Below are 27,879 nucleotides of genomic sequence, written 5' to 3'. Positions count from 1 at the left end.
TTGAAGAACCTAACGATGAAACATTTTCAGTGTTCTGGAAATGAAATTAGACTTTATTGTCCATTCACGTGAAAATTTATCTTTGATTTTTTGCCCAACTACACCACACAAACAAATGTGTTGTACTCTTCATGCATTTGTCATTTTGTGTTTTCCAACATGTTTTAAGGACAGTTTGTAATTCATTGAATATTTTTGATTGAAAAAAAAAAATCACAGAAAAGGATAAAAACGTTTCCACCAACCTTTTATTTGCAAATTCTGGAATAATTTTTGAAAAAAAATGTATCAAACTTACATATGAAGACACTCATTAAAGATATAAATTTGACTGCTATTGGAAATATGTTTTTGTTTTGGTGACCATAATTTCTTAAGAACCAGAAGAACAACACAGAGTTGACGTTCCAGAGCCATGTCTTCATAGTTCCCTAAGTTTTCACAACAGAAGTGAGTTATTGATCAGGGATCACATACTGACTCACCTCGCATCAAAGAGCCTCTGGTTTTAATCCTGATCAAATGCTGCTTTTTGTAGTGTATGTTTCCCTCTACAGGACAAACCAGGAAGATGTAATGAAACTACCCCTCTAGAGGCAGCAATTAGTTAAAAAAAAAAAAAGCAATTAACACTAAAATACCACTTTATAAAATGATAGCTAAAAAATACAAACACTGGTTAATAGTAAACATTTGAGTAAATACTTTGCAAGTAAAGGTGTACATTTGCTTGAATGATGAATACATATCTGTAACACTTGTTTTGATTCAGTAACTTTTTCTGAACATACTGTCAGACACGACTGGACTTTGAATAATATTTGCCTCTCCGATGGGAGAAGAACTTCTGGCTGACTCGGCGGGCGAGCCAGTCGACAGTGGAGTTGAGATGTCCGACCTCCTTCTTGGTGGGCAGGCCCTCGATGTTCCCGCTGTACCACAGCACCCATCCAGCCAGAGACGCAACTATGAAAAGGATTCCTGAACAAATGTTATACAGAACCATGTTATGTCTTTAAAACTCTTAACAGCACAACAAGTCAATTGGCAAAATGAGTTTTTGATCAGATTTTAGCACAACTAAAAAAGGAACAAGAAAAAAAAATGGGTTCAGAGGAAAATACTTCCGAGTTTTGTACCAAAGACATTACATCCTAAAGATTCAGACTATATATATTTTAAAGCACAGTTCTCATGCAGTCGCAGTAAAAATAAATTACAATGTCAATTGTTGGGCTTTGCAAATCCAGAAATAATCAAACTTAAAGCCTAAATAAATACTGTTAAAAAGCATAAACACAGCAAGTATGTGGAAAATTTAGGTTCAACATTCTTATGACTATAGGGGGCAGCAGCAGCCAAATGATGCTTAACAATTGCATCTGATTAACTGATCTGACCACCGATAAAAAAGCAAGAGTTTCGTCAGGCTGCTACTCTGGATCTTAACACACTTGTGTTAAAAAAAAAATCAAAACTGGCCTTAGAAAAGCCATTGTTCAGCCCATCAAACTGGGTAGGGTTATAAGGTTATTTCCAAACTATTTCAAGTCTTTCATTCTGCAGAGTGAGAAAATTATTTACAACTGTCAAACATTTTAAACAGATCCTCATCTTCCCAAATGTAAATTTAGCTTATGGTCAGACTGCACTTTAAGCTAAGGTTCAGTCTGACACAGTTTTCCTCATCATCTAAGACTGGTTTACCTATTTTGTTTATGAATTGTTTACATGCAATGACAATGAAACTGCTTTCTGTATTTATTAAGGTTCTCTTTTTCCAATAATTTCTTGATAGTTTTTTGGTAATTTGATTACATTAAATTGCCATAAAATAGTATGACAACATCAGCTTCAGCAAAAACATGTCAGCATTAAAATAAAAACAAATTTAGATAAATACCGCTATAAATCAGGATGTCTCCATATTCGTCTCCATTTAACTTCAAAGAGGCAAAGACTCCCACCATCAGAGAGACTCCTCCCAGGAGATCCATCAGCACAGCAAACACCAACGCCATCTTACAGTGAGACAGGTCATCACACAGACCCATGGTGAGGCTGCAAAAGAGGGAAAGGATGTAACATTTTATTAGAGAGAAATATTAACATTTTCACAACTAATTAGAGCTTCAAAAACACATTAAATCCATCACACTTGCATTTCTTTTTGAGTGGAAATATCCCACTATAGTTGTAATCATGTGTATAATGGTGAGATGTATGATGAAATTACTTTCTTCTGTTAAGACTATTTTACCTTCTAGATTCTGATGTAATTATTATTTTCTCCCATAAATAAATCAGCAGTATTCACATCCTCTTTAACTGTCACATACATAATCTGAATGTAACAGGATCTTAAACAGTTTTTAAATTATTTTTATCCTACTCACTTTTATAACCTCTTTAATTTCATAATTTGCGGTCATGCAAATATTTATCCAAGACTCGCTGAGAACAAGCTGATGCATCCCGACTGGTAAATACATGTGCATATGTGTAATATAAAAACTTTGTTAAATGCATTAATATAAGATAATACCCACCGGATAGCTGATTAAATGGCTAACTGTAGCATGAGTAGATAATGTACCTTAGCAACATATTTGAGATAACAGTTCAGACTTTCAGTCTTTCAGACAAGACTGTTACTTGAGAGAAGAATTCAACTTTTCTCACGTTGACATCTTAAAAATCACAGAAAGCAGAGATTTTTAAGTTCAAGTAAGTGAACTCGCTCTGGATGAATTCAATACAAATATTTAAACTGCCTTACTTGTTCTTTCGACTCGTGCCGATGAAAACGGCTCGCTCAGAGTTCAGTTTGAACTTTTCTCTTCAGCTTCTGTACTTCCGTGTTTACTGGCTTCAATTGTCTCTGCTACCTGGGCCCCTCCCTTCAGGTGAGACGTTTCCTCGGGTGGGTTTGCCGCGTTCACTGATAAACTCGGAATTTTGGCCTTTCAAATTTGGAAAAGGCTACACGAACTTTACCATAAGCTAAAATACAAAGGATTGTCGCCAAAAACTCATTTTGCATAGTTAATTGAATTAAAAAAGACGACTTGCATTTTTTTCGAACTCAATTTTAAACTTGCAAACTCCATTTTGGGACATTTTTAAAATAATTTATTTATTTAATAAAGAGAGAAGCACACTGTTTTCTTAATCCAAACAAATCAGAAAACCATCAAAACAAATGTTTTCTTCTAACTTTTGTATAATATTGCTATATTTGTACACAGATGATTATGTATTATGATGTACACAGATTTTTTTTTATCTGCCATGCACATCCACTACATGTTCTTTTTTAGTTCGTTCCGTAATTATCATTCTTTCAGTAATAAAGCAATTAATAAAATGGGTATTTTTTGGTTAAAAATTGCAACATTTCGACGGAAGTTTATTTTTGGAAAAATGTTGCAAAAGGAACTTCATCTATTTAACATGCAGGGTTTTTTATGTGTGTAATGTAACTGGAAGGTGCTCTGCGCATGTGTGAGCTGATCCAAACTGAGCGCGGTCCACCTGTGGAGGCTGAGTATAATCAGGTAATTGCAGCTGCAGGTCGGGTTTCCGCTCTGCGGCGAAACGGCTGATGTGACACCGTTTCAGGCTGTATTACAGAAGTATAACCGCGAACAAGACGCCTGGAAATAAATTACAACAAGTTACTGCGGACATCTGCCTTATTACTGAGTCACTTCATCATTATCTGTCAAGCTCAGCTGTCATGAATCCCGCAACCAGCAGACACGATACAAACACGCCAGGTAACAGCAACTCTTGGACGCATCCACCCGAACGTTTAAATCTCCCGACTCCTTTGTTATGAACGGTTTTGACCTCTCTTTGCCAGTTAATATCCATATCGTTGTCTAATACGGTTCCTTTATTGTGATAAATCATGTTTTCTATGTAATAACTGTTTTAATTGACTATTTTTCAGCTACTCTCGCGTGATTTCGTTTGTGTTGTCCTCCTAAACTCGCTCTTAGTGATAAGTTCTCCAATTCTGCAGAGAAACAGCAGCTAACAGTTTTAAAGCTGCGACACTTCTGTAGTAAACTGGATATTTATAGTCAAATAGAATGACCAACTCTGATTTTATCCAACTATGTGAACTACTGGTCCTGGAGACTCTGCCTAGTTTATTGAATCTCAGATTTTGATTTATTTATGTCCTTTGAAAAGTAAAAGAGCTACAGTTTTAATACTTGTACAATTTTAGGGGAAGAACCAGCAAAGAGTTTAAGACAGTGTTGAAGTCTGACCTGGACTTTTCCAGTGTCTCATAGAAAGACAAACTGACAGAAAGATTCAAATAGGAAAATAAAAGTTTCTCACTGACCCTAACCCCAGAATCCAGGATGGCCACCATGCTAATAAAACAGTGATAACTGGATTTATACAGCTGAAGGACTATTTAATAAGATGATTTTAAAGGAAAGTCTGGCTGGTTTCAACAAAATTCTACAAAAATGAGGGAAATTTTGTGACATTTTCACTGATTTGTTTTAGCAAACACCTGAAGCACTTATTTCATTTTTTTCCACTTCTCCAACCAAAAATTATTTCACCCATTTTGCCAAATGTGACTTTCCCATACATCAGAGCGGTACGCCTCCCAGGCTTCGTCTTCTTCATCAGGAGCGGGAGGAAGTGGACAAACGGGAGGTGTGTATCTAAATGCCTATGAGGTTTCGTTTCCCTTCGAAGAGAGTGTGGAGCGCCCAGCTGCCTACCACCTGAACCACGGCCAGCAGATGATTGAAGGTAAGTCACATTATGAAAACTACATTTATTATGTATCGAGAAAAAAAAAACAACTTTCAACTCTGAAAACAAAATGTACAAACTTTACAAAAGTATAGAATATTTATCAATTTACCAGGTTACAGCCACAAACTTCAATTGATTTTATGTGATACACAAATTAGTGTACAAGTGTGAAGTAAAACAAAATTGTGATTCCCCTACATCAGTGGTCTGTAGAAAGCAATAAAACCTGACCAGTTCTGTTGAAGCGCAGGAACTCTGACTTCTTGTCTCTTATGATTAAAATGATAAATTGGTACTGTTAAATAACGACACCAAACCAAGTATACATTTTTCAGTCCCCTGTATTTCCCCTGCTCGTTGTGTTTATATATTTATTTCCTCTGCTTTGAAATCAGAGCCAGTGGTGCAGGAATCTCTTCACGCCCAGTACAGCCCTTTCATCCTGATTTCCAACCTGCGGGCTCACCTCTACGTCTCCCTGGAGAAGAATGCCTGGCTGCAGAAACGCATCGAGGAGCTGGAAGAGGAGCGAAACTTCCTGCGCTGTCAGCTGGACCGCTTCATCGTCAGCATGAGGAGTCCAGACGGTGAGGGTGGCTGATTTACACACACAAAAAAAGTTATATGTTTCAGTTGATTTTTCTGTGTTACAGTTGTTTTTGAATTCAGTGGCAGACTGGTGTGGAGACGCCCAGCGTACTGTGAAAGTCCAGCCTGCCAGCTCTCCATCTCCTCCTTCCCCGATGACCACCAGGTCGGGGATGACCCTCAAACGCCTCCAGGGCCCCGGAACTCGCATCCGCCGCAACATCACTGTCCCCGGTGAAGAGCATCACAAAAAGCAGTTGTAAAGTCCAAGGAAAGGCGCTTTATTTCCTATTTTTATTATGTATTGCAACTTTTGTGTTCGCAGTCAAGCAGGAGTTTCATCTTGAAGAAGACAAATATTACACAGAGGAAGAGTTTGTTGAGGAAGAGGAGGAGGAAGAGATGGAGGATGATGCAGACTCGCCTGTGGAGAGCGGGTCAAAGAAGAAGAGCCGAGGGCGTGGCAGCGGAGAGCCGAAGATGAAGATGAGGAGGATCTTCAGGATCACGCATGGGAGGGAGAGGCAAAGAGGTAAAAACAGATCAAACAGAACTGATAGTAGAAAGAAACATAAAACTGATGTCGAGTTAATGAGTAATCTCTCCATTCTTTAAAAAAGTTGGTGTAGTTTATACTTTTCAATGCTCTCCAAACTTAGCCCTCATTTGCGTTTCACTCCTAAAATCAATACCTGCCTTTTTAACTCAATTATTTGACCCATTATAAAAATGCACATGTAATACATTCTAACCACTGTTAAATATTTATCTCACATTCCACCTGCTCCTTACCTCTCTGCTGTCCAGTTAAGGACCCAGATGGGGTTCTGATTCGTTATAAGAAGATCCTGTCCACATACCAGCGGGTGAGGAGCATGTCCAGAGCCTTCCAGATCCACGGAGTCGACCGAAACACGATGGCCTCCACCTCCCCGATCGCAGAGCTCCTGCTTGTGGCCCCAGAAAAGGTGTTAACGTCACTTTATGACTAGAGCAGCAGGCAGATCTAAATATTTTATATTAATCAAAAATTCTCTGGGCTCTCTGAAGGCTTTTTCTTGGATTTTGGCTGCTTTACATTTTCAGTATTTGAGTGGACTTTTTTTCGGTTTTAAAGCTTTTAATATTGTTTAAATTTGATGAAGAAAATAACCTATAACATTGACAAATTCAGGAATAACAGCGCCACCAATTCACATGAAATAAAATGTTTTTATGGGTTGTACTTCAGCTTTTCAGAAACTGTAAGGAGTTATTATGTTTGTGCAAGATAAAAACATTGAAGCCACATGGACTCTGTGCTTTCAACAGGTCATTGATTTAGGACACCGATTGTCCTTGTTTGGTAATTTTCCTGCTGAATTTCTACAACTGCCTTAGATTCCACTTTTGTGAAGAATTAAGTTTTTCTCCTGCAGGTGATTGATGTAGGAGAGTTTGAGGCCTCCAAGGAGAAGCTTCTGGATTACGCCAGGCGATGCTACAAGACCATGGATGAGGAGACACACGCCAAGGTCCAGAGCATGAAGAAGACCAACAAGCTGCTCCCAATCTCCTACAGGTTCAGGAACTGAGGAAGTGAAGTCCTGTTAGAAATCTAAATCTTCTTTGCCTTAAAAATAAAGTTATGCAAAGGTCAAGGGCTGCCAGCCAATATACAATATTTTGTCTAAATATAAGAGATCCATGTGATGAGTTTTGTTTCTTTTTCACATGTTGGGCAGATTTTACTTTGAGTGGATCCTTTTTTTTCTTTTTTGCCCGCAGTAACTTAAACATAAGACACAGTGATCTTCCCTGTCTGAGCTGTTTTGTTCTTGTATTATTGTTTTTGTTTGTACATTAACTGAAAACTTATATTAACTTAATAGAATGTAACAGAATGCCGCTGAATATATTTTGTTTTGTAAGGGGAAAAATATTTTTTTACTCAATGGTTACTGCACAACGTCTACATACCAAGCTCAGGAATTTTGATTTCTATTAGACAAACTTTTTTTTTTCACTTTGTGGTTTAGCCTTTTGCACACTGAAAAATAAATGTCCAATTGCATAATTTGTTTGTTTTCTTGTCTTAATTTAAAACAAGTTGACGGTTTTTATGTTTGACATTTTTTCACTTTTTTGTCAGGCTAAAAAATTGGTAAATATCAGGCATTTTTTACATACAGCAGACATTTGTCTGAATGCCCCCCTGAATAAAGGTGAACATTATAATTTGAATCTGTTTTACTAGCTGTCAGTAAACAGAAAAACAATGGTTGGCTTTTAGAATTAAAGCAACTGAGAAACATCAACGCCCTCTAGTGTATTACAGGAGTACTGCTTAATAAGAGAGCCAAAAATGACTTTCTTGAAATTAATCACAGCAGACATATTGTTTATAAAATAACAAATTTGAACGCAATTTGTAATTTATTGCATTTTAACACAGTTTAAATCTCTATCAACCCTATGAAGCACACTCTAAACTATTTATGCTGAATTTTACATTCTAATTTTGCAGAACTTCCATGAAAGAAGGAATTCTGTAATGAATAGGACATGTAGTTTTGTAGCAGGAAATTGGATTTACAATCAGAAAAGTAAAATCAAAATGAACAAAGAAAGAGGGGGGGGGGATGTTCCAGCAGACTGGAAAAAAAGCAGCTATGAACAGTGGTAATAGAATGATATTGATGAATCCTCAGTCTGTTCAGGGAAGTGATGCCAGAACGTTTCTTTGATGGCATTTCAAAAAAGAACAGTGAGAAATTTTATCATTTTTTTCTCTTTCTTTTTTCTACTGTGTTCTGTACTTTATTTGAACATTTTTTGCCTTTTTTTTTACATTTTGTTTTATTAAAATAATGATCACAAGTCAAACATCTTTTTCCTTTGTTTTGTTTTGTTTCCAAGATTATATTCTCAATGAAGATGTGTTCAGATGGTTTTGACTCACGGAAATTAACTCAGCAAATGCTGCAATAACCAAAGTTGGTGTCAGTGTCACTAATGAGTTTAAAATTATTCTCTCTCTTGTTTTATCCAATTGTGTTTTTAATAAAACAAAATTGGGACAAACCTTGCATTTCCATGGATAATTCTGCCAGCTTATCAAATATTTATGATTTGATAAGCTGGCAGTTTCAATTTTTGCAGACGTTTAAAGCATATCCCAAAGTTTTCATTGGCACAGCTATGGAAGACACCAACTTCATAATTTCATACCTGAAGCATAAAAATTGTCAAGGAATCTGAAAATTGATTGTTTTTTCTCATAGCTGTCCTCCTTGTGTTGTGTGAACTTGCAAACTAACCATTTTAAATTTCACATTGTAAATATGTAAAATGTCAAATCACATTTTCACATTGTGGAAGTGCAGTATAACATGGTGCAGCATGGAGAGCGTCAGCTTCCACAAACAAAGGACATCAGCAGCACAGTAGCCTGCAGCCTATTGAAGCTTTTAAAGTCTAATCAATAAATGGCTTTTTTTCATTGATCACAATAAAATCCAGCCATCAGAGGGAGAAAGCATGCCAACTTTGACGTTTGAATTATTAGGAATCAGGAGCTGATTTTAAGGGTAAGAGAATTTATGTCCACATTTTTAAAACTAAATCTAAAACCTTATTTTGCAAGTTATCAGAATATGTTATCAAGAGGAAGTTGCAACTGACATTGATGAACTTACTTTTTCCTCAGTATTCAAAGTTAAAGGTGACTTTACACTGAATAACACAACTTACCCCAACCCATTTTGTACAGTGGAAATATGATTGATATTCATAGATTAAATGGGAAAAGCTGAAAAAAATTATAATTTAAAAATTACAATTCTACAAAAATATAACACAATATTTACAAACTTCATTGGTGCTTTTAAAATAAAAGAACATATAGAGTTAATAGATGGCTCGCTAAAGCAACTTAAACTTTTTTTTATATAGAAATTGTTACTTAATAAAAAAGAACCAAACAAGGCAAGGCCTTCAAAAATAAAAAGTAAACAATAAACAAAGCATGAAACATACATAAAGCTTTTATTAGAACTTCATGTAGCCACACATTTATCCCAACTTTATATGATTTGTCAGCAATTATCATAGTTAACAGTAGCTATCTAACTTGTAAAAAAATGTAGGTTGCTCATTTCTTAGTTGTATGAAGATTACAATAATGATTACCAAGTCACCGGAGTTCACTGACAAATTTTCATAATAAAATTGAATGTGGTCCAACATAAATGTGGTATTTTCCAAGATTACTGAAAAGCTGAAAATAACACCATAACAAAACTCCATTTCCCATGTAAACCTACGGCTTGGTTACCCTTTAACCTCTCCAAACGATCCAATCATAGCCCAAGTCAGCCTGGAAGTAGTTAAAGCACACTGCCCCGACAGACGGCTATGTTGAACCAATAGAAGCAGAGAGTCAGTGGATGTTGCCCAATCACAGTTGAAAGGGGCGGGACTCGTGGCCGCCAGGGCATCCGAGGAGGAGGAGGTGTTCCTGGTAGCCATCTTGGATGTGCGGGGTGATTGTTTAGCGAGAAGAATTGACAAATTTATTTTAAAAACTAAGCCTTAATATTGAAGTTCTGAGGATTTGTTGGAGCTTACCGACAGAGGAACTCAATCTCAACACGGAAAAACGCAGGTAAATTAAAAGCAGAAGTTGAGGAATATGGATTTAGGTGCCTTCTCTGCTCCTCTTTCCCGTTTCCAAACTGAGTCTCCCACATCAAACAGCGCAGCCGGTGGGAAGCTGCTGGTCTCACTGACTAACAACTTAGACTCAGTGTTGTTGCTTTTAAAGCAGAAAACTTAAACTTATTCCGAAAATGCGCGGGTGAAATAAGAACTTGAGTTTGTTTTGGAAGTGTGTTCGCCTGGATGATGTCGCTCCGAGGCTGCTGTTTGCGCTGGTGATGCCCGCATTGTTTATAAACATCCCGGGCTAGCAAACGCTCTTCACCCCCGCTTGTGAAATCAGGCGATGCACTTTTTGGTTGTGCAAGTCCGCAGAGACGTGCAGCTTTTTAATACCTGAATAGTTATTAAATATGGAGTCAGGTCGTGTTTAGACTCAGCAGGTGAGTGAATGTGTGTTTCCAGGACAGCGGTTTGCACCTGCTTGAAAAAAGTTAACTCAAAGTCAGCACGATGTGTTTCAGGCTGATGTTGATGTTCAAAAACTAAAGCGAGCTGCGAATCGGGTTGTTTATGAAAACAACTTCAATGTAGACAACAATCTCTATGTCGATTGTGTAGAAATACAAATGCATATTCCATAGAAACTTTAGTTCACACTGAAACTGTTAAGCTTCTGTATTGGAAACCATGCTACTTTAAAAAAAACTCTAGTTCAGAAATGTATTTGTAAATCCCACTTTAACCCCTCTTTATGCAAAACATAATTTATAAAGAAGTAATTTTTGCAGACTGGAAAATTTCTTCTGATGACATTTACAAAAAGTGGTGTGTTGGTTGCTTTTTCTCAGACTCATAAATCCAGCAGCTGTGTTTCTGCTGAACAACATTCATGCATAGTTCAGTATGATATCTTAGAATAAAAATTTGAAATACTCCCAAAAAATTTAATTTATAAAAGAAATTCAACCATAGGTGTGGTTTAGCAAAAGTTTTCTTTGTTTGGAAGCTTTGGCATACTTCATTTGGAGATTATTTGATAATTACCAAAGCATGTGTTTATTCTTTAGATTTATTTACACTTTTTTGTTATGTAGGGAAACCGATTAATGCATTAAACTAACTTCCAAATATTTTATTACACTAATCAAATAAAAAGCTCTCTAAATCGCTATTCATACGTCCTCTGTTTGTCTCCTTGACTCCCCATATCTCACTGTCTCCTATCAGATGTGAGAACAGAGTAGAAAAGGACAAACACTTCACATTCTGAGAAGTTTTTGTAAGCGGCTCCCTTCGTCGTCCGCTGCAGCTCCTCCAGCAAGCCGTCGCTTCTCTCCCCAGATGCCAATTAGACATTAAGGAATGCTTTTGTAATATTTAGCTGAGACTGATGATACATTTTTACAGAATATGAAGAAACGCTCAGGTGTAATTGTAAAAGTATCTGTAACATTCCTCCAAACTCATGTCCACTTCAAAGCTGATGGTTGCAGCTCTGGCTGTATGTTTAGATTAGTCATGTGTGTTTTGCTGCTGTCAAGCAGATTTTCTTCTAGGACTGACTTCCATCTTTCCATTACCTCTGACCAATTTTCCCCACAGCATGATGCTTCCACAGGGATTACGTGTTCAGGGTTATGTGCCGTGTCAGTTTTCCTCCAAACATATTGTTTTGCATCTAAGGCAAAACATTTAATCATTATCTCATGTGAACAGAGCACCGTTTTTCACACATCAACTGGTTCCACTAAGCTGCAAACAGGACTGCTTATGGCTTTCCCTTAAAATGGCTTCTTCTTCTTTGTCTTTCCTATTTTTTTAGATTATAATTTATACTGGATTGTATTTAGAAGTATCTAAATGGTGCTGAAAACACGCTTGCAAGACTTTTCAGATGTTGAATTGCAAAATAAATTGAAAACTGCATTATTTTTAGAACCTTTTATAATTAAGGTGTTTATGCTATTTGTACTTCATGATGGGTGACCAAAATAAGCTGTGGGAAAACAAGAGTGTCAGATTGTGTTATTCTGATGCTAATCTGACATTTTATTATTGTTGGAACAGAATGTTTTTACTTTTCATTTGCTTTAAATTGGGTGGATCAGACATTTAGATTTTCTGCTGCTCCCAGTGACGAAAACGGATCAGAACTGGTGTGAGGTTACTTTGGTAGAAACATGGGGAATGCACTCTTTGACTCTTGAAAGGCTTCCTAGGCTCCATTAAGTGCTGGTTAGGCCTGAAAGAAAAGCTGATCCTTCAGCATCCACGCTGTGTGTCTGTCTTAAGTGTCTTGCCTTGTCATCTGATTACTTTCTTTAGGAAATCATTAGGATGTTAATTTATTATTGCTTTATTTATCTGCCCCGTCTATTTCAGACGGGGCAGATAAATAAAAAAAACAACCTTGTTGAAACGACTAATTTACTGGTCAACAAAGTAAATCTATTGAGACAGAAATTAGACTAAGACTTAAGAAGCTGCTTAATATCTTTTACTATAAATCTTGTCAGCATCAATGTAGACCAGGTTGAGAAAGTCTTTGAAGGTTTTCATAAATGTTCTGTGCAAATCTCAACCAAATCTGGTGTCAAATGTGCAATAATGATGCACATAATAAAATATGTGAAAGACTAGATTTCAAAATATTGAAATATTAATATGCACCTTCAGTTCTATAGTTTTAAAAGCTACATGGGTGCTAGAAACAGAAAATTTCGAACACCCATCCAGAAGATAAACCAGGAGCGCTGATGATTTGACCAGAAACGAACCGCCAGCCATCAGATCCAACTGGTTTCCAGAGGCCTTTCTGGTGCCTGAAAGTCCTCTGGTACCACAGTTTGAATGCGTCTGATCTGAGCCCAAAGGGCAACTGAAACGTGTCAAAGTGAACCATCAGAATCCATTCGTGTCGTGTGCTGACTTGTTCTAGTCATCCCTTTTAGTTTCTGCTCAGCTTATATATTATGTTTTTCATTTTTACTTTCATCACAATCTAGTTATTGGTGATTAAAAACAACAACTTCTTTCTCAAAAATGTTTCTCCTAGTAACTTGTGTTTCTTTTTTCCTGCAGTGAAAGAAGGCATGAAGACATCATCTTAGTCATCAGTCATGGCCGATAAAAGGAAACTTCAAGGTGAGGCCTTCAGACTGAGCTCTGCTGTGTGTTTGTGCGCCCTTCCAAACACCCGAGTTGACTCGGATAAGCGTTAGGATTTGTTGTGGTGCCATCAAGTGTCCGCTGGGTGAGGTATACCACAAATTATACCACCGTAATTATTATGGTCTCCCTGCAGCACTTTCCAGGCGGCGTGGTTGTAATTTATTATGATTTGATGGCACCTTTAGGTGTACTGCTGTGAGAATGTTGAAGCCAATGTTCAACATCGCGTGTGGATGTTTTTCCTGTGTGATCACACCTACCGCTGCTCGGTCCGGCTGTTTTCTGTAACTGTTTATTTTTAAAAGAGTCGCAGGCCTTGCAAACAAAAATCACATGCACTCACAAGTAAGTTGTTTGCTGGGTTGTGTAAGATTGCTTTACTGCCAGGTTGGAGGTTCTTGGATGGAGCGGAGCTCGGTGTGGCACATGGACTTTTTTTCCTGACAAAACAAAGCAGAGATTCACTGATCAGAATTTTCCAAGCCAGTACCGATTTTGATTTTTTTTCTTCTTCCGACCCGATAATTTCACATTTCTATAGCACAGAAAAGTTAGAAATTCAACATAAAATGACAAACTTGAAACATATCTGTGTTTGTGCATAAAAACATGTCTCTAAGCTTTAAATTTTCATTAAACTTAAGCAAAGATGCATCAAGCTACAGGCTGGTGGTCGATCTATTTAGAGAATGATCCAATATTTGACTTGTGGATTGTTGATACGAACAGATCAGTAGAAATTTTTAATTCTATTTGCCTCTAATATCAATACAGCACAAATTTTTTTCACATGGAAAAAAAAACTAAACAAAAAACATTTCTACTTAAAAAATGCATAATTGGAAGGAACTCAACAAAAGTCTTATTAACTATTTCAGTATTTTAAACAGATTGCAGTAATTAATGCCTTTGGCTTTTTTGGTTTATGTGCCTTAAGTTTCCATTTTACAGTGAAAACTCTAGGTTAGCAATTGTTTATACAGTTTTTTTTTTGTCAAAGTAACTAAATATACTGACAAAGCCATTAAGTTGGCAACGTTGGGGTCTCTCATGGCAGAATGAAAGGAGACAGTGGATAATTTTCAGACATAGCAGATCTGTGGATAAGATTGGTTTCTCATGTAAATATCGGCCTTTTGCAGATCTCCCAAAATGAAGGAAATTAGGGCTGATTTATTGTTGTACCCCTAAATTACAATATTAACTAATATCAGTAAATATTGGATATTGACCCAGATTTACAATTCTGTGCAACCTTAGCCACTTCTGAGTAAAATATCAGTCAATTAGTATAAAGTATTTATCATAAATTCTACATTTTTGGACACAACATCCATATTAATGTCTGTTAGATAGAAATTATCATGTTTTTAGAATAAAGCCATTCTAAAATCCACTAACAACCTCATATTAAAAAAAATAAATGAGCATCACAAAAAAAGTAATAAAAAAAAAGTAAAATACTTTAACTTTTATGTTAAAGTATGTTATGTAGCTTCTCATTCATTTTATGTAGATATCCTATCGAAATTCTGGGATATTACTATTATTGCCATCTACTGGCATGTTTGTTTAGCCTTCAAACTGCCGCCCTCGTGAGTTTGAAGTGTTAGCTTGTGATCCTCGGCAGGCGCAGCTGTTAGGTGTGTTATCCTCAGTCTTTCGGTCGCGAAACAAAAATCTGATGAAACCGGTCTGTCAGTGTGAACTCCTAGTCTTTTCAAAATCTGTGAAGACTGAATGTTGGATAATGTTTTCCTCAGTTCTTTGCTGTACTAAGTTACTATGATGTAACAGACAATTTGAAGCGGCTAAAGTTTTGTGTGAACAGCTGTTGCCTTCAAAGGGAAATGCATGCTGCTTTTAATGTGGATATGAACTTCACTGTGTGAAACACAAAGGTTGTTCAGTGTTTTGTTTTTTTCCCCCTCGGGACTTTTCCATCAAGCAAAACTCTGAGTCGCTCTCAGACATCTTCATTGTGTTCTGTGACTTGATACAGGACATAACTCTCTGCTAGCATACTAGCTAGCTAGCAAGATAGCTTTTTTGCGTCTGTCACGGTCAAGTGTTAATTTCTCACCAGATGACTGGATGAAGCTCGTACATTTCTGTGGAGATATAGGCCTTAAATGCCATTCGTAATGGTCTTCTCACTGCTTCTCCCCTTATTCTCAGCACTTACATTTAAAAAAAAGAATGAAACACTGAAACAGTACAGATGAAGTTGATGTCAGCTGAGGAGGTTTGCAGCGCATAGATGGCTATGCATCTGAAGCTACAGGTGTTGTAAACCTACTCAAACCTTTTCTAAGGAAGACAGTAGAACTAGAGGCTTCACTACGGCCTACAGAAACATTCTTTGATGTAATCAATAGTTGTCACTGCAGGCTAAAAGTTCATTTTTGACAGGGATCAACGTCCTTCTCTGTTTCATGTTTGTCACAGTGGCTTTCCCCAAAGAGCAGCTGTCATATTAAAAACAAAACAGAAATGTGGACATTTGCTAAAATGTCCTCCTGAAGGAGAGATGATCTAGCAGCAGTGCTGCTCTGGCCTTCTCAGATTGTAATGTATTATTACAGAGGAGGCTGCCTTTCATCTAAAAATAACCCCCCCTCTGAAGTATCTGAACATCAAGACAGTTTAAACCCCGACCTTAGCTGGAGTTTATTCAGACAAATTGTTTCAAGCTGTCTTTACTTCATTTGCCTGTTTTTAGTTGTAAGAAATACCAAATACATATCATGAAATTATATAAAAGCTATAAATTCATGTTAGAGACACTGTTTAAAAAGGTGGAGTGAATTTTCTTTGTGCTGCAGATTCCTAGAACTTGTCATTTCCATCTCTCTTTAATGTTTTTTATGTTATCATTTGTTTTTGATATAATATTGGAGATTTGTGTGTTTAGATCTGAGTTTGTAAGTTACAGACTATTCTCTATTTATATTAGTGGAATTTACAAATGGAATTTATATTTTATATTCATTATGCATATTATAAATTGTTACATTGTTTTTGTCTCTTTACTCAAATGACTCTTTTTGTGTTTCAATAATGAGGCTTTAATGTTTTGAACTTTTCACCTTTTCACAAACGGTTGCTGACAAAAGCAACGTGACAGATGTGAGAAATCTGCTGGTGCAGTGGGAAGAATAAATGTCATTCTTATCATGATTTTAATCAAACAACTAAAATCAGCAAATGAATAAAACATTAAACATAATTAAACAAAAGATTTGCACTTTAAGTATGAACTAAATGTACAAATTACTAGTTTACAAAAACCAATAAAATTATCCTTTATTATTTGTATTTACAAATGAAAAAGCCTGAGGAATCAGAATGTCAAATATAATGAGATTAATCTAGAAATAAACATGAATAGGTTCAGTCATGAGGAAAACTCCAGAGGAAAATAACCATCATGCCATTTACTGATTTTTTAAATAATGAATAACAGAGAAATAACTAACATTCACTGACTGAGTGAACTTATGAGTTTGTTGTTATTGATTTAAATTTGATTTGTTTACCTTTACTGTTAATCACATCAATGGTACCCAAAAATTTTACTTCTGATCCCCCAAAAATACAGAAAGATTTGTGACACAACATTCTTCTAAACATGTGAATATTACAGGTTATTATGCCACAACTATAGCAGTACAGTTGTTCCATGTGGAAAGTGACAAATAAGTTTGCATCTTATGGCTGATTTAGCTCTTTTTTCTCGTGTTTTTTTTTTACTGGTTTGTAGTTTTTTCATATTGATAGTCATTTCAGTAAAAATTTAATTAAATAAGTTGATGGAGAACAGAGTGGAATTTCCACTGCTTGTATAAAATAAAATAAAAAATCCTTTGCATGTAAAAGGGTTCTGCTGTCACAAATGATGCAGAGTTAAGTTAATCTGAGCTCCTTCCTGTTTGTTTTATTGTGAGTGAATTATCAGATCCACATGACAAAAGTTGACATAAGTCATTTGGGACAAAAGAAGCCTAATGTAAACTTATTTGTCTCAAAATGACAGTTTTTAATCCGTTTTTCTGTCTGTCATAAACACTCATATTTAACATAGCAATATATACTTGTGTATGATTGGGGGATGAGTGTCACCTTTAATACTCAAGCACTGTGGACCCTTTTATGACATGCATATTTCATGAGATGTCAGCTATAATTTGTAAGCGTATTGCTTTTATGTGTTGCAGTTGTTTTTTTTTTTTTTGCAATGACCTCATTTAAAAAGGAGAAACTCTGCTGGGGAAAACCTGCCCGACAGGGAGCGTCTCATTTATTCACTGCAGAAAAATTGTTTTATTCACTTTTTATGCAATTTGACTGTAGGGTAAATAAACAGTATCGGTTCTGAAGAACCAAATAATTTACCAGATAAAAACAGTTTCACTTTGCACACACATTAGCATCAGTTTTTATGCAGATAAGAAGGAATTCATATTCTTTAAACTCAACCATGTTGTGTTTTTATGGTTTGTTTTTTATTTTCTCTTTCAGGGGAAATAGATCGATGTCTGAAAAAAGTAGCGGAAGGAGTGGAGCAGTTTGAAGACATTTGGCAAAAGGTAAGACATTTTTAGCACAGCAACAAATGAATCAATTATTTGGTTTAGAAATATAGAAAATGTCCGGAAATGCACAAATCTGACTGTTTTTAGTTTAATAAAGCTTTTAAATAGTCAGAAAAATCTAAAACATATTCCTACTTATTCTGATAATAAACATTTTTATGATTCATCTATGAATAAAACTGGCAAACATCTTCATGTGAGAATTGTTCAAAGAAAATAATTAAAATACTTTCCTTTTATTCTCTGCCAACAAAGTGATAGATTTACCTACAGTTTTTTAACCTTTGTAGTTTGAGCTTTGACTTGACAGTAAATATGATGAGAAAAAAAAAAAAAAACTTTTAAACTTTCATCAGGAGCTGCTGCCTTTGTAGTTTAACAAAGGCTATCATCCCCTGAAAAAGATTCACATGCTGCCTACAGGAGTAATAAAAATGTGCAGAGACTTAAATAGCAAATGTAATAAGATGGCAGAAAGTCATTAATTGGGTTTGTTTGGCAAAAGAGATCCCAGTTTATTTTTTTGACTTAATTACGTCTTGGAATTATTTTTGCTGTAGTTGGTCGTTGGCGGTTTTGCTACTGAAAAACTATTTTTCCCTTTTAATAACATTTAAGTAATTAATTATTTTTGTCTTTCTAACAGAACCGTGCTGAAAATAAGATTTTAAAGCTAAAAATAAGATTTCCTCCAAAAGCAGGATTCCAAATCAAAATCCCGTAACTTTGGAGTAATCAGTAACTAAAGAGGTTATTTAGTTCTCTGCAGCGTTTTACTGACTTGCTGATAAAAGTGTATTGCCATTATTTATTGCATTTCTGATTTGTGCTAGCCAGTACTTGCTTGAACTTTCATCTTTTGTTTCTTTGCAGCTTCACAACGCAGCCAATACAAACCAGAAGGAGAAATATGAAGCGGACCTCAAGAAAGAGATTAAAAAGCTGCAGGTATGATAAAGCAATCATTAGAAACACTTAAACTAAGTTGCTGTTAAAGGTAATTAAATAATTGAGTGAGTCAACCAAAAAACACTTTTAAGAAGTTATGGTTGCAGAAATTACTTTTCGTCCTGGTGTAAGATCTTTTTGATTAAAACATTGAGCCATTTTCTCTCCAGCCAAGACCTTTAATCCCCTTGAACGAGTAAAGTTCACATGAGTGGAAACTTTAAGAACATGTTTCTGGGCCATTAATCTTCCCAACTTTCTTCTAATAAACTAGTTTGGTAATTTAAGGATACCAGGAAAGCAGAAACATAAAACATGGTGTCGAAGAACAGCCAATTTCGGTAAACTTGTGCTCCAACGTTTTTGTTTCCAAATGTTGTGTGAGCTGCACAGGCCGGCGTATGGAAACTGCAGCACCTCTCTACTTTCACAGACGCCCACATGTTGTCATAAGCTTGGTCATCACTGATCCAAAAGGTCCAGGGCGGTCATATGTACAAACAAACAATGTTAGTCAGCGATAAGATCACCTCACAAGCTCCTGGATTAAATAATTAAGGCTCTTTAAAAAAAAAAATATATATATATATATATTACTTTTTTTATTAGTCTCACAGCCTTATTTCTTTTTGTATTTTTCCTCATCATGTCTGTGAAACAGTGAGAGGAGAGAGTGCTAATGTGAGGCTGTCATGTTAACAATGAGAGACGGAAACTGTTCTGGACACCTGTGTCAATACATGAGCCGCTGTTTCTCTTTCTCTGTTATTTTGTGTTCATTTTTCCACTATCAGCAAGGAATACAAACAGCATGTCTGGCAATAGTCAGCAGCTTCTGATAGGTGTTGTTACATGACACACAGCGCATCCGGAAACTATTCACAGTGCTGCACCTTTTTCACAGTTTATGTTACGACCTTATTCCAACTTGTATTAAATGAAACCCTTTCTTCCAAACCCGCACATTAATGCTCCATTATAACAGTGTGGGAAAAACATTGAGTTTTTGAAAAATTTCTTAAAAATAGAAAACCGGGTGCTGCAAAGAACGGACCAAACTGCCTGGTGATGTGAGCTAAGCTTGTAGCATCACATTCAAAAAGGCTACAGGCTGCAATTTCTGCCAAAGGTGGATCAACAGTGTGTTGTAAATACTTGAGTAAATGTGATTTCTTGGTTTCCTCTTTCTAAGAAATGTGCAGAAATCTTAAACAAAATGATCATAATGGGGTATTTCTGCGTAGAACTTTGAGTTAACTTTGAAAAAAGAATGTAACATATTAAAAGGTAGAAAATAATGAAGGGTTGTGAAAGGAGTAGTTGTGGTCGGATGAGTTAAAGTATACTTAAGTAATACAAAGGCCTAATCAAAGTCTGCACTTTAATCTGATAACTTGTGGAGAAACTTCAGAGCACCTTTTACCAGATGCACTCTGTTGAATTTCACTGAACTGGAGATATTTTACAAACCAGATTGTTCAAAAAACTCACTGCAAACTTTTAGATTTTAGTGAAATCTGTTTTAAAAATTGTGTATCTTTTTGTTCCTCAGTCAAAATGTCAATAGAATACAAAGATATTCAATTGGTTTGAAGCTACAAATTATTTACTATAAAATAAAATGTTTACCTTTTTTGATTAAAATCCTCTTTTATCAGCCTTTTTTAATCTTTTCTGAGTGAACTTGTATAAATGTGTCTTAATTTGACTTCAAGCAGCAAGTAGAGAGAAAAACTGATTAACGTGACTCTGTGAACACCAGACTGAGTTTACTGACGCTCACAGTGTGTTGAATTTCATCTCCTTCAGCTTAAAATACAGATTTATATGTGTGTCCCCTGCTTTGTTGCTGTTGTCATGAGGACCAAACTCCAAGCGAAGCCTGCATCAGCTTCGCCATCTGACTGTTTAAGACAAGTCTCTGCATGCATTAATAAGTTCTCTAATGTTTTTGTATCCTACTCTTCCTCCCTCCACTGTTCCTCTGTATCGTCTTCTTCCTCTATGATCCCGCAGCGCCTTCGAGACCAGATTAAGACGTGGGTGGCATCCAACGAGATCAAAGACAAAAGGCAGCTAATAGAGAACCGCAAACTCATAGAAACGGTGAGTAGGAACCCCAAGAGGGAGCATGAAAACTCTCTGTTGTTGCAGTGAAAAATAAAATTGTAATTGACTGACAGTTTTTTACTATGTGAACATAGGAGATGGAAATGATGAGCTTATCAGCAAATTAAATTAGTATTTTTCATGTAAAAATTGATAAGTCTTTATTTTAATGTGTTAGCTTAATGTAATATTATGCTTATATACAAATTCTTGATTTTTAAGTAAAATACTAAGAGAAAGAAATTAAATACATTTTTAGTAATGAGGAAAACATTATCAAATGTATCAAATGTTTGTTTCTTTAAAACAAAAAGAAACAAACTGTGTTTAATACCATAATTTATTTAACCAGGAAAAAAACTGATTAAGAACAGATTTCTTATTTACAGTGGCAGCCTTTCAAAAGGCAAGGTCTTTGGAGGGAAAACATATAATTACCACATTTTATCTTTATGTGAAGAGTGCAGAGTTTGTATAAGTTTTTTTTTTTTTTACAGCTGGAAGCTTCACATCCTACATGCTTAAATCCCTCTATGATTAAAAAATTCTCCATTTTCTCATGTTGTACAAGTAGCTGTGTTTATTTCTGACGGCCACATCCTCAGCTTCTGTTTTCTGCTTCAGCTCAAACCAAAGTCTTGTAAAGCTCATCTCCAGGACACATGTGACTGCTGTGTATTACACCCAAAACCTGGACTGGAATATTGTGATATTGTAATACTTCAGTTAGTTTGACCTGAAATGTCTCGTCCATCTCATTCAAATGGAAGCTTTATGAACTAATGGTAAACTAACTTTGCTTAGAAGAAGAGACCAATGTGTTTCTTTTTAATCAGGTGGCAGTAAAAGTAGAGCTAATATTGACTTAAATTATCAGCTTGGCTTTATTTTAAAATCTGTAAATCTCCAACTTTGTAAACTATCATTTGTGGTCTCATGGACTTTTTCCGCTGCCCTCAAGTGGCATAAAAATTAATTACTTCTGGTTTGAGATGTTAGATTTGCATGAGAAGACAAATGAAGCATTTGCACATGGATTAAAAGATCTGTTCCCAAAATATGTTCATTATTGCACAAGATAGTTTGTTAGATAGCTAACACTGTGCCTTCAGTGTTGCTGCTTTGCCTGTCGGGCCTCAGAGCCTCATTTACCTTTCAATGATAACTATTCAGATGGATTACATGCGAGACAACTCGCCAGAGCTCCATCTGTCACACTCGAGTTTTGGTTTTTATTCTAACCCCACACTGATAATTTATTTTTCATATGGTTTTCTCGGCTGATATAAAAATACAGTGTAGTGGACAGAATATATTATCGTCGTCTTTGGTCTACTGCAGGATCACACGAAAACATGAGGCACTGATAAAGTTATAGCTGAGAGGGCTTACAGGCTAAATCAACAAGTTTATAGCTAATAACTCTTTAGATTTGTACAAAAATATTGTTAGTGCGCCTGTCAAGTTTTGCTTAAATGCAACTGCAAAGGGGCAGCAACATAGGGTTTTTGTGACAGTCTCTTAATAAGGTGTCAACAAATCCAAATGTGAATAGTTTTTTTGATAAGTTGTGCAGTGACATGTTGCTTCTCCTGTGGTTTAAGAAAGACATTCCCCATATATGAGTTGAACAATTAGACCCTAGAAATGTTGAAAAAACGCATTAAAACCATTTAGTGTTGATATAAAATCAGTATTAGCTCAAGAAATTCAAGAATGCAACATCATTGAAAACAAGCTTTATTAAATTTCCAGAGGTCTAATATTGTGGGGGGGGGGGGGGGGTTTTCTTCAGGAATTATCTCTTCATCCATTTTCTGTGTTTTATCTTCTTGCAGCAAATGGAGCGTTTTAAAATAGTTGAAAGAGAAACCAAGACAAAAGCGTACTCAAAAGAAGGACTCGGCCTTATCCAGAAGGTGGACCCGGCGCAGAAGGAGAAGGAAGAGGTCGGCACCTGGCTGACGGTGAGCGTCTGGTCAACCGGACCGCTGGGCTTTACCCTTCAGAGAAAAACTGTTTCACTCGTTCAAACTGCCGAGTCCTAATTTGTCCTCATTTCCCCCAGTATGTGATAAGTGAGGAACAAGACATAAAGCCGCATAAATGTAATTGGATAGGTGGAGTCACATTTTGCTCACAATGGAACGTTTTTCCCCTAAAGATTCTTAAAAGTGATTAAAACATGGAAGTGAAAATGATAAATAGAGGAACCAAAACTACATGAAATAAAAATGAAGAGTTTCTAGTTTGCTGGGCAGAACTAATAATTACAGAGCAGCTTATTTATGAAATAGACATTGACTGGATTACCTGATAATTTACTCTTTACATTTTGATTGTTATTAATGAAAAGCTCTAATTGGATTTTCAGTAAATAAGCTGATTCTCAGGCGTTATGCTTCTCAGCCCCATAAAATGCCTTTAGATAGTATTTTTTGTGAATTCCCTTAATGAATAAATTGAATCTATAATAGAAGTAAATGCTCATTATGTATTTATTCAGTTTTTTCATGAGTTTATAATTATAGTTTATAATTTTCCCAGATCTTTCCCTCATTGTCATCAACACCTAACAGTGTAGTTAGATTTGTTTTAAATAATTGTATAGAAAATTTTAAAACTGTGTTGTGCGATCAAAGAAAAGCGATCATTTCCATTGAACAATGAAATCATGTCAAGAGAATCCCAGAATTAAGAAATAAATCTGCTATTTTTTAAAATATTTGATGCTGTTGTTTGACCTTTTCCTCTTCTTTCATCTCAGAACACGATAGACACGTTGAACATGCAGGTGGACCAGTTCGAGAGCGAAGTGGAGTCTCTTTCAGTCCAGACGAGAAAAAAGAAAGGAGACAAGGAGGTCAGTCTGCTCCCCTTTCTGAATCATTCATTTTTTCCCCTTTCATTGCTCTCCCACTGCTGCTTCCAGATCGGTTGGCTTGTCATCCCCACAGCTCTCCTCCTTTTATCTCGCCGTCTCTTTTTTGGCGGAGAGGTCAGATATTGAACCCTGCTTTCATCTTCTGTCTCTGGCCAACGACGATAACCTCACTGACCGAGTCTCTCTGACTCCAACTTTCCCTTTAAAGTCCTCCCCAGGGACTTCATTTATCGGAAACTTACTGATGTGGCAGTGCAGTCTTTTCAGAGAACCTACAAGTTCTGAATTAAGAATGAATACTTCATATTCATATGTCACAGGAGCTTATTTGTAATGACAGTGAAATGAAAGTGTGCAGCAGACGTTACTTTCCCTGAAAGTCCCTCCTGTTTTTCTGTGCAGAAAGTTTCAGATTGAGAAGCAGGAAGATTTATTTTGTGTGTTTCTTGTGCAGTTAGCAAAGCTGGGCAAAACGCAAGGATCAAATAGGTGAAAGGATCAAATCAGTGAGTTCTTGAATGCTGATGCAAGTTTGTCCTTAAGTGACAAAAATATCAAGAACAAAAACAAGAACAATATTTATAGCAAATGTTTGACTCCTGATGATTTTGGTTGAAGACACACGTTGGAAATAAACATCGACGCTGATCAAATGTTTCACTTCAAACTTACATTTCCTCTGCTTTTGTTAAAAGATTTACAGAATAAAACAGAGAATAATGTTAGAAAAGTGTAAAAAAAAAAGTTACTTAAACATGCATTAAAGCACTCTTCAGCCAAAAAATATCCTTTCGATTTTGAGGACTTTTTAACGTTGTGTCTCATTTTTTTTGTAGGATTATGAGCCTATTTTTAGAGGTTAGAAGGTCCATCTCCCTCACTGTGTGTAAATTATTAGCCTTCGGCTGTCTTCAAGTATTTCAGAAAGGTTATTTTGTTTGTTAGAAGTGACCTTTAAGACTACACGTACACCTTGCTGAAACATATGTAGTTTGAGTCTAAATTTGATTTCCCTTTGACTTCCACGGTTCCTGTTCATTTTCAGAGTCTGGAAGTTATCCAGGGTGGAATTGGTAAGGGGAAAAAAAAAAGAATATGGAAAAATATATTTATTTCAAGACTTGATGCAGTGTCCACTTGTCTAAATTTTGCATCTGTCCATTTGTTTTAGTTTGTTATATAGATTTTGACCTAGATTTAGAATAATAAATCAAATTAGTAATGGATTTTTGAATTCATTCTCAAATATTGGTTTAAAAAATAAACGATTTCTGTGCCATTTTCATGCTTAGATGAAATGTGTTAGGAAGTTTGGTTTTGCTTACCTCCTCCATGCAGCCTAATAACAAACACCCCTTAGTGTTTTTTAAGAGCTTTTGTGTTTTAATAATATCCATTTAGCCGGTTTGTTATTTGCACACAGAGCCCACGTGTTGCGTTCTGTCCAAATAGACACTGGGGGCAAATTAGGACAATTAAACATTTGAGTGTTCTCCAACCTTCAGAGGATGTGTGAATTAACAGTGAAGCACTCGGAGAATGAAATATTGAAATCAGAAAGTGGCACTCTGCCTGCATGCTTTGTGATGCATTAGGCTGGAAAGTGCACATGGCGGCCACTAATGCTCTCACAGCTTTAAATCACTCGTGATCTCCTTTCTGCACATTTCGCTCGTTAAACTTTAAACACACTTTTATTTTTTGTTTTAGAAGTTGTTAATATTCTCAAATGCTTTCTTGTTCCCCCTGTTGGAGTTAAATTATTAATAAAGCTTTGCATTGTGTGGAAGAATATATATATTTTAAAATAAATCACCTTGCAGCCAAGAGTTTAAACATATGGAGCCTCTTAATGGGGGAAATTTTTCTTTTACCTTGCAATAAATATGAAAAAAAACAACAAAAAACCTTATATTGTAGCAAAAAGACTTTCAATATTCAAGATGCCGCATGAACAGACTAGTAAAAAATACATTATTGTAAGGAAACACAAAGGTATTTCATGGGAATGCAAAACTTATTGCACAGGAATGTAAAACCTTCATAAGATAATGTTAAAAAACCTTTGTGCCTGTATGAAAAACAGCTGATTAAGTTGACCTGTTGTCCTACAGAAGCAGGACCGAATCGAGGAGCTGAAAAAGTTCATTGAGAAGCATCGGTATCACATCCAAATGCTGGAGACGATACTGAGAATGCTGGACAATGACTCACTGCAGGTCGAAGCCATCAGGAAGATCAAGGTTTGTCAAAAAACTGCAGAGACACACAGCTTTAATATGTGATATTTAACTAAGATTGAAGTATTTGTGCTTTCTCTCCAAAGGATGATGTTGAGTACTACAGAGAGTCATCGCAGGATCCAGACTTTGAGGAGAACGATTATATATATGACGATCTCGACCTGGATGAATACCGTACGTATAGAAAATAGTTTTTTGGTACAAGCATTGTGACTTCCCTTGGGGGAAACATCTTGATTACACATCAAAACAAGTACAGAAGAACCTGGTTGTATTGTATTCCAATGGACGTCTTGCAAAAAAATCACTTTAAAGAATCCCATAAATATTTTTTTGGTCATTTAAGCATAAGAATGTGTATAAATCTTTTAATTACTTGAACTCTACAATAAATAATAAATATTTAACCGTGAGCTCAACAAGTTGAATTGGTCTAGATCAAACCTTGACCTACAATAATAAACAAAAGACTAAAAATTCACAATAGAGGCTGAAACCTTTTGTGTCTTTTCTGTTTCCAGCTCAACAATTACTCGCCACCTCCCCTCCAGGACCCTCACACTTGGAGGACGAGATCTTCCAGAACTCCAGCAGCACACCGACCTCCACCACCTCATCCTCACCAATCCCTCCTTCGCCTGCCACTTGCACTACGGTGAGAAAAACGATCCTTTTCATTTCACGCACATCATCAATTGTTTGCCCTTTCTGTTTGTTTTTACTTCTGTTCTTCCTGGTTTTTGATCCTCTAGCAATATGAGGTTAAAAAAACTGTAATCCATTCATTTGTATAAAGAAAGAATGACTTAGATTGTTTCATCATTGACCTGAAAGATGTTTTAATCTAACAATGGTAATCATGAACAATTAAGTCAGTTATTACCTCTAGCTCAAATCAAGGCACATCAGTATCTAAAATATGCGCGGAAGATAATTGCACCATTGTAGAGCCTTGCCATCTGCTCTTTATATTCTCTTCTATTGGCTTCATATCATCTCTTCTGCTTCTACACTCTCATTCAGTGGGTAAAAGTAGTTATTATAAGTCTGATATGCAAGTGGGAGTTATGGTATTTTGCAGTGCTGATCAAGAGAGGTTTTTTTTCTGGGATTAAAGGAAATGTGAAAGATGTGTGCAGGATGCTACCATTACTCATTGAAAATGTAAACTTAATCTCAAAAGTTTCTCTTTCACATACTAACATTGACTTATAAGGGAAGCAGAGTGCTTGCTTCATTCTAAATTACACTAATCAGAAGTGGTTTTTACTTGTTTTGGTCATGTAAACATTAAAGCATTGCACTTTAGTGTTTGCATAGCATTTAGTAAATGTAAAAAAAATGTTTAGAAAAAAAAACTGAACTGGTTTCGATAGGTATAGTACTGGCCTCAAAACTGGGAAGTGTGTAAAAATCCTGCAACAAAAAAATCCCCTGTCTCTCCCAGAGAGGCCCCAAGGCTTAAAGCTCGGACCACTTCTTTTTGTTTTATGTACTTATTCCACAGGTTCAGCTATGTAGACTCCAGTATCAGTGCTTCACAGTCGATTCTCACAATATAGCATCTTCATTTATTTATTCATACTTAGTGCTTTGTAGATAAATAAAAAAATATATTCTTATAGTTTTTCTTCAATGAAGGTAAGAAAAAAGTATTAATTCTCCTCTGAATCTGCAAGTGTAAATGTTTGCCTTCTAAGTAAATTTGGTCTCTTGTCAAATTATTGCATCTTTGAAAATATTCCCTATTTTAAAAGATTATCACAATTTGGCAAATCATTTTTCAAATTTTAGGAAAATTGTTCAATATTTATTAGAACTGAGACTGTATGTTCATAAAAATGAATGAGTTTTTTTTAGTTTTATCAGAAATAATTTTGATTTGCAACCATATGCACTCTTTAAAACATGC

The 27,879-nt window shown here is 35.9% G+C and overlaps 3 protein-coding genes across 3 annotated transcripts in view; 2 read left to right on the top strand and 1 right to left on the bottom strand.

Annotated features, from left to right (window-relative positions):
- Window positions 1-230: 230 nt before the first annotated feature.
- LOC106919607 (transmembrane protein 238-like) lies at window positions 231-2,901 on the bottom strand. Its single transcript, XM_014990095.2, has 3 exons — window positions 2,780-2,901; window positions 1,904-2,061; window positions 231-981 (listed from the first exon to the last, which is right to left on the bottom strand). The coding sequence occupies exons 2-3, from the start codon at window positions 2,052-2,054 to the stop codon at window positions 794-796; spliced, it is 339 nt and encodes a 112-aa protein (XP_014845581.1). The 5' UTR covers window positions 2,055-2,061; window positions 2,780-2,901; the 3' UTR covers window positions 231-793.
- Window positions 2,902-3,513: 612 nt separating this feature from the next.
- On the top strand, window positions 3,514-7,432 carry LOC106919614 (coiled-coil domain-containing protein 106-like). The gene is made up of 7 exons (XM_014990108.2): window positions 3,514-3,779; window positions 4,621-4,782; window positions 5,184-5,375; window positions 5,458-5,610; window positions 5,702-5,908; window positions 6,184-6,344; window positions 6,795-7,432. Exons 1-7 carry the CDS (start codon window positions 3,740-3,742, stop codon window positions 6,948-6,950), a joined length of 1,071 nt encoding a protein of 356 aa, XP_014845594.2. The 5' UTR covers window positions 3,514-3,739; the 3' UTR covers window positions 6,951-7,432.
- A 2,023-nt stretch (window positions 7,433-9,455) lies between these two features.
- LOC106919625 (CCR4-NOT transcription complex subunit 3-like) overlaps window positions 9,456-27,879 on the top strand; it is a 29,463-nt gene continuing 11,039 nt past the window's right edge. The window contains exons 1-10 of the mRNA XM_014990115.2: window positions 9,456-10,021; window positions 13,099-13,161; window positions 17,710-17,777; window positions 18,657-18,731; window positions 20,748-20,837; window positions 22,679-22,807; window positions 23,608-23,703; window positions 25,839-25,967; window positions 26,051-26,141; window positions 26,489-26,622. Of these exons, the coding sequence (XP_014845601.2) occupies window positions 13,137-13,161; window positions 17,710-17,777; window positions 18,657-18,731; window positions 20,748-20,837; window positions 22,679-22,807; window positions 23,608-23,703; window positions 25,839-25,967; window positions 26,051-26,141; window positions 26,489-26,622 (837 nt within the window). The 5' untranslated portion in view covers window positions 9,456-10,021; window positions 13,099-13,136. The remainder of the gene's footprint in view (window positions 10,022-13,098; window positions 13,162-17,709; window positions 17,778-18,656; window positions 18,732-20,747; window positions 20,838-22,678; window positions 22,808-23,607; window positions 23,704-25,838; window positions 25,968-26,050; window positions 26,142-26,488; window positions 26,623-27,879) is intronic.

The sequence above is a fragment of the Poecilia mexicana genome, unplaced genomic scaffold (assembly GCF_051168715.1).
Source record: "Poecilia mexicana isolate PSO_F unplaced genomic scaffold, ASM5116871v1 scaffold_11, whole genome shotgun sequence".
Classification (NCBI taxonomy): Eukaryota; Metazoa; Chordata; class Actinopteri; order Cyprinodontiformes; family Poeciliidae; genus Poecilia; species Poecilia mexicana.
Note: the sequence above shows the minus strand (reverse complement) of the source record. Positions and strands in the feature narration are given on the sequence as shown.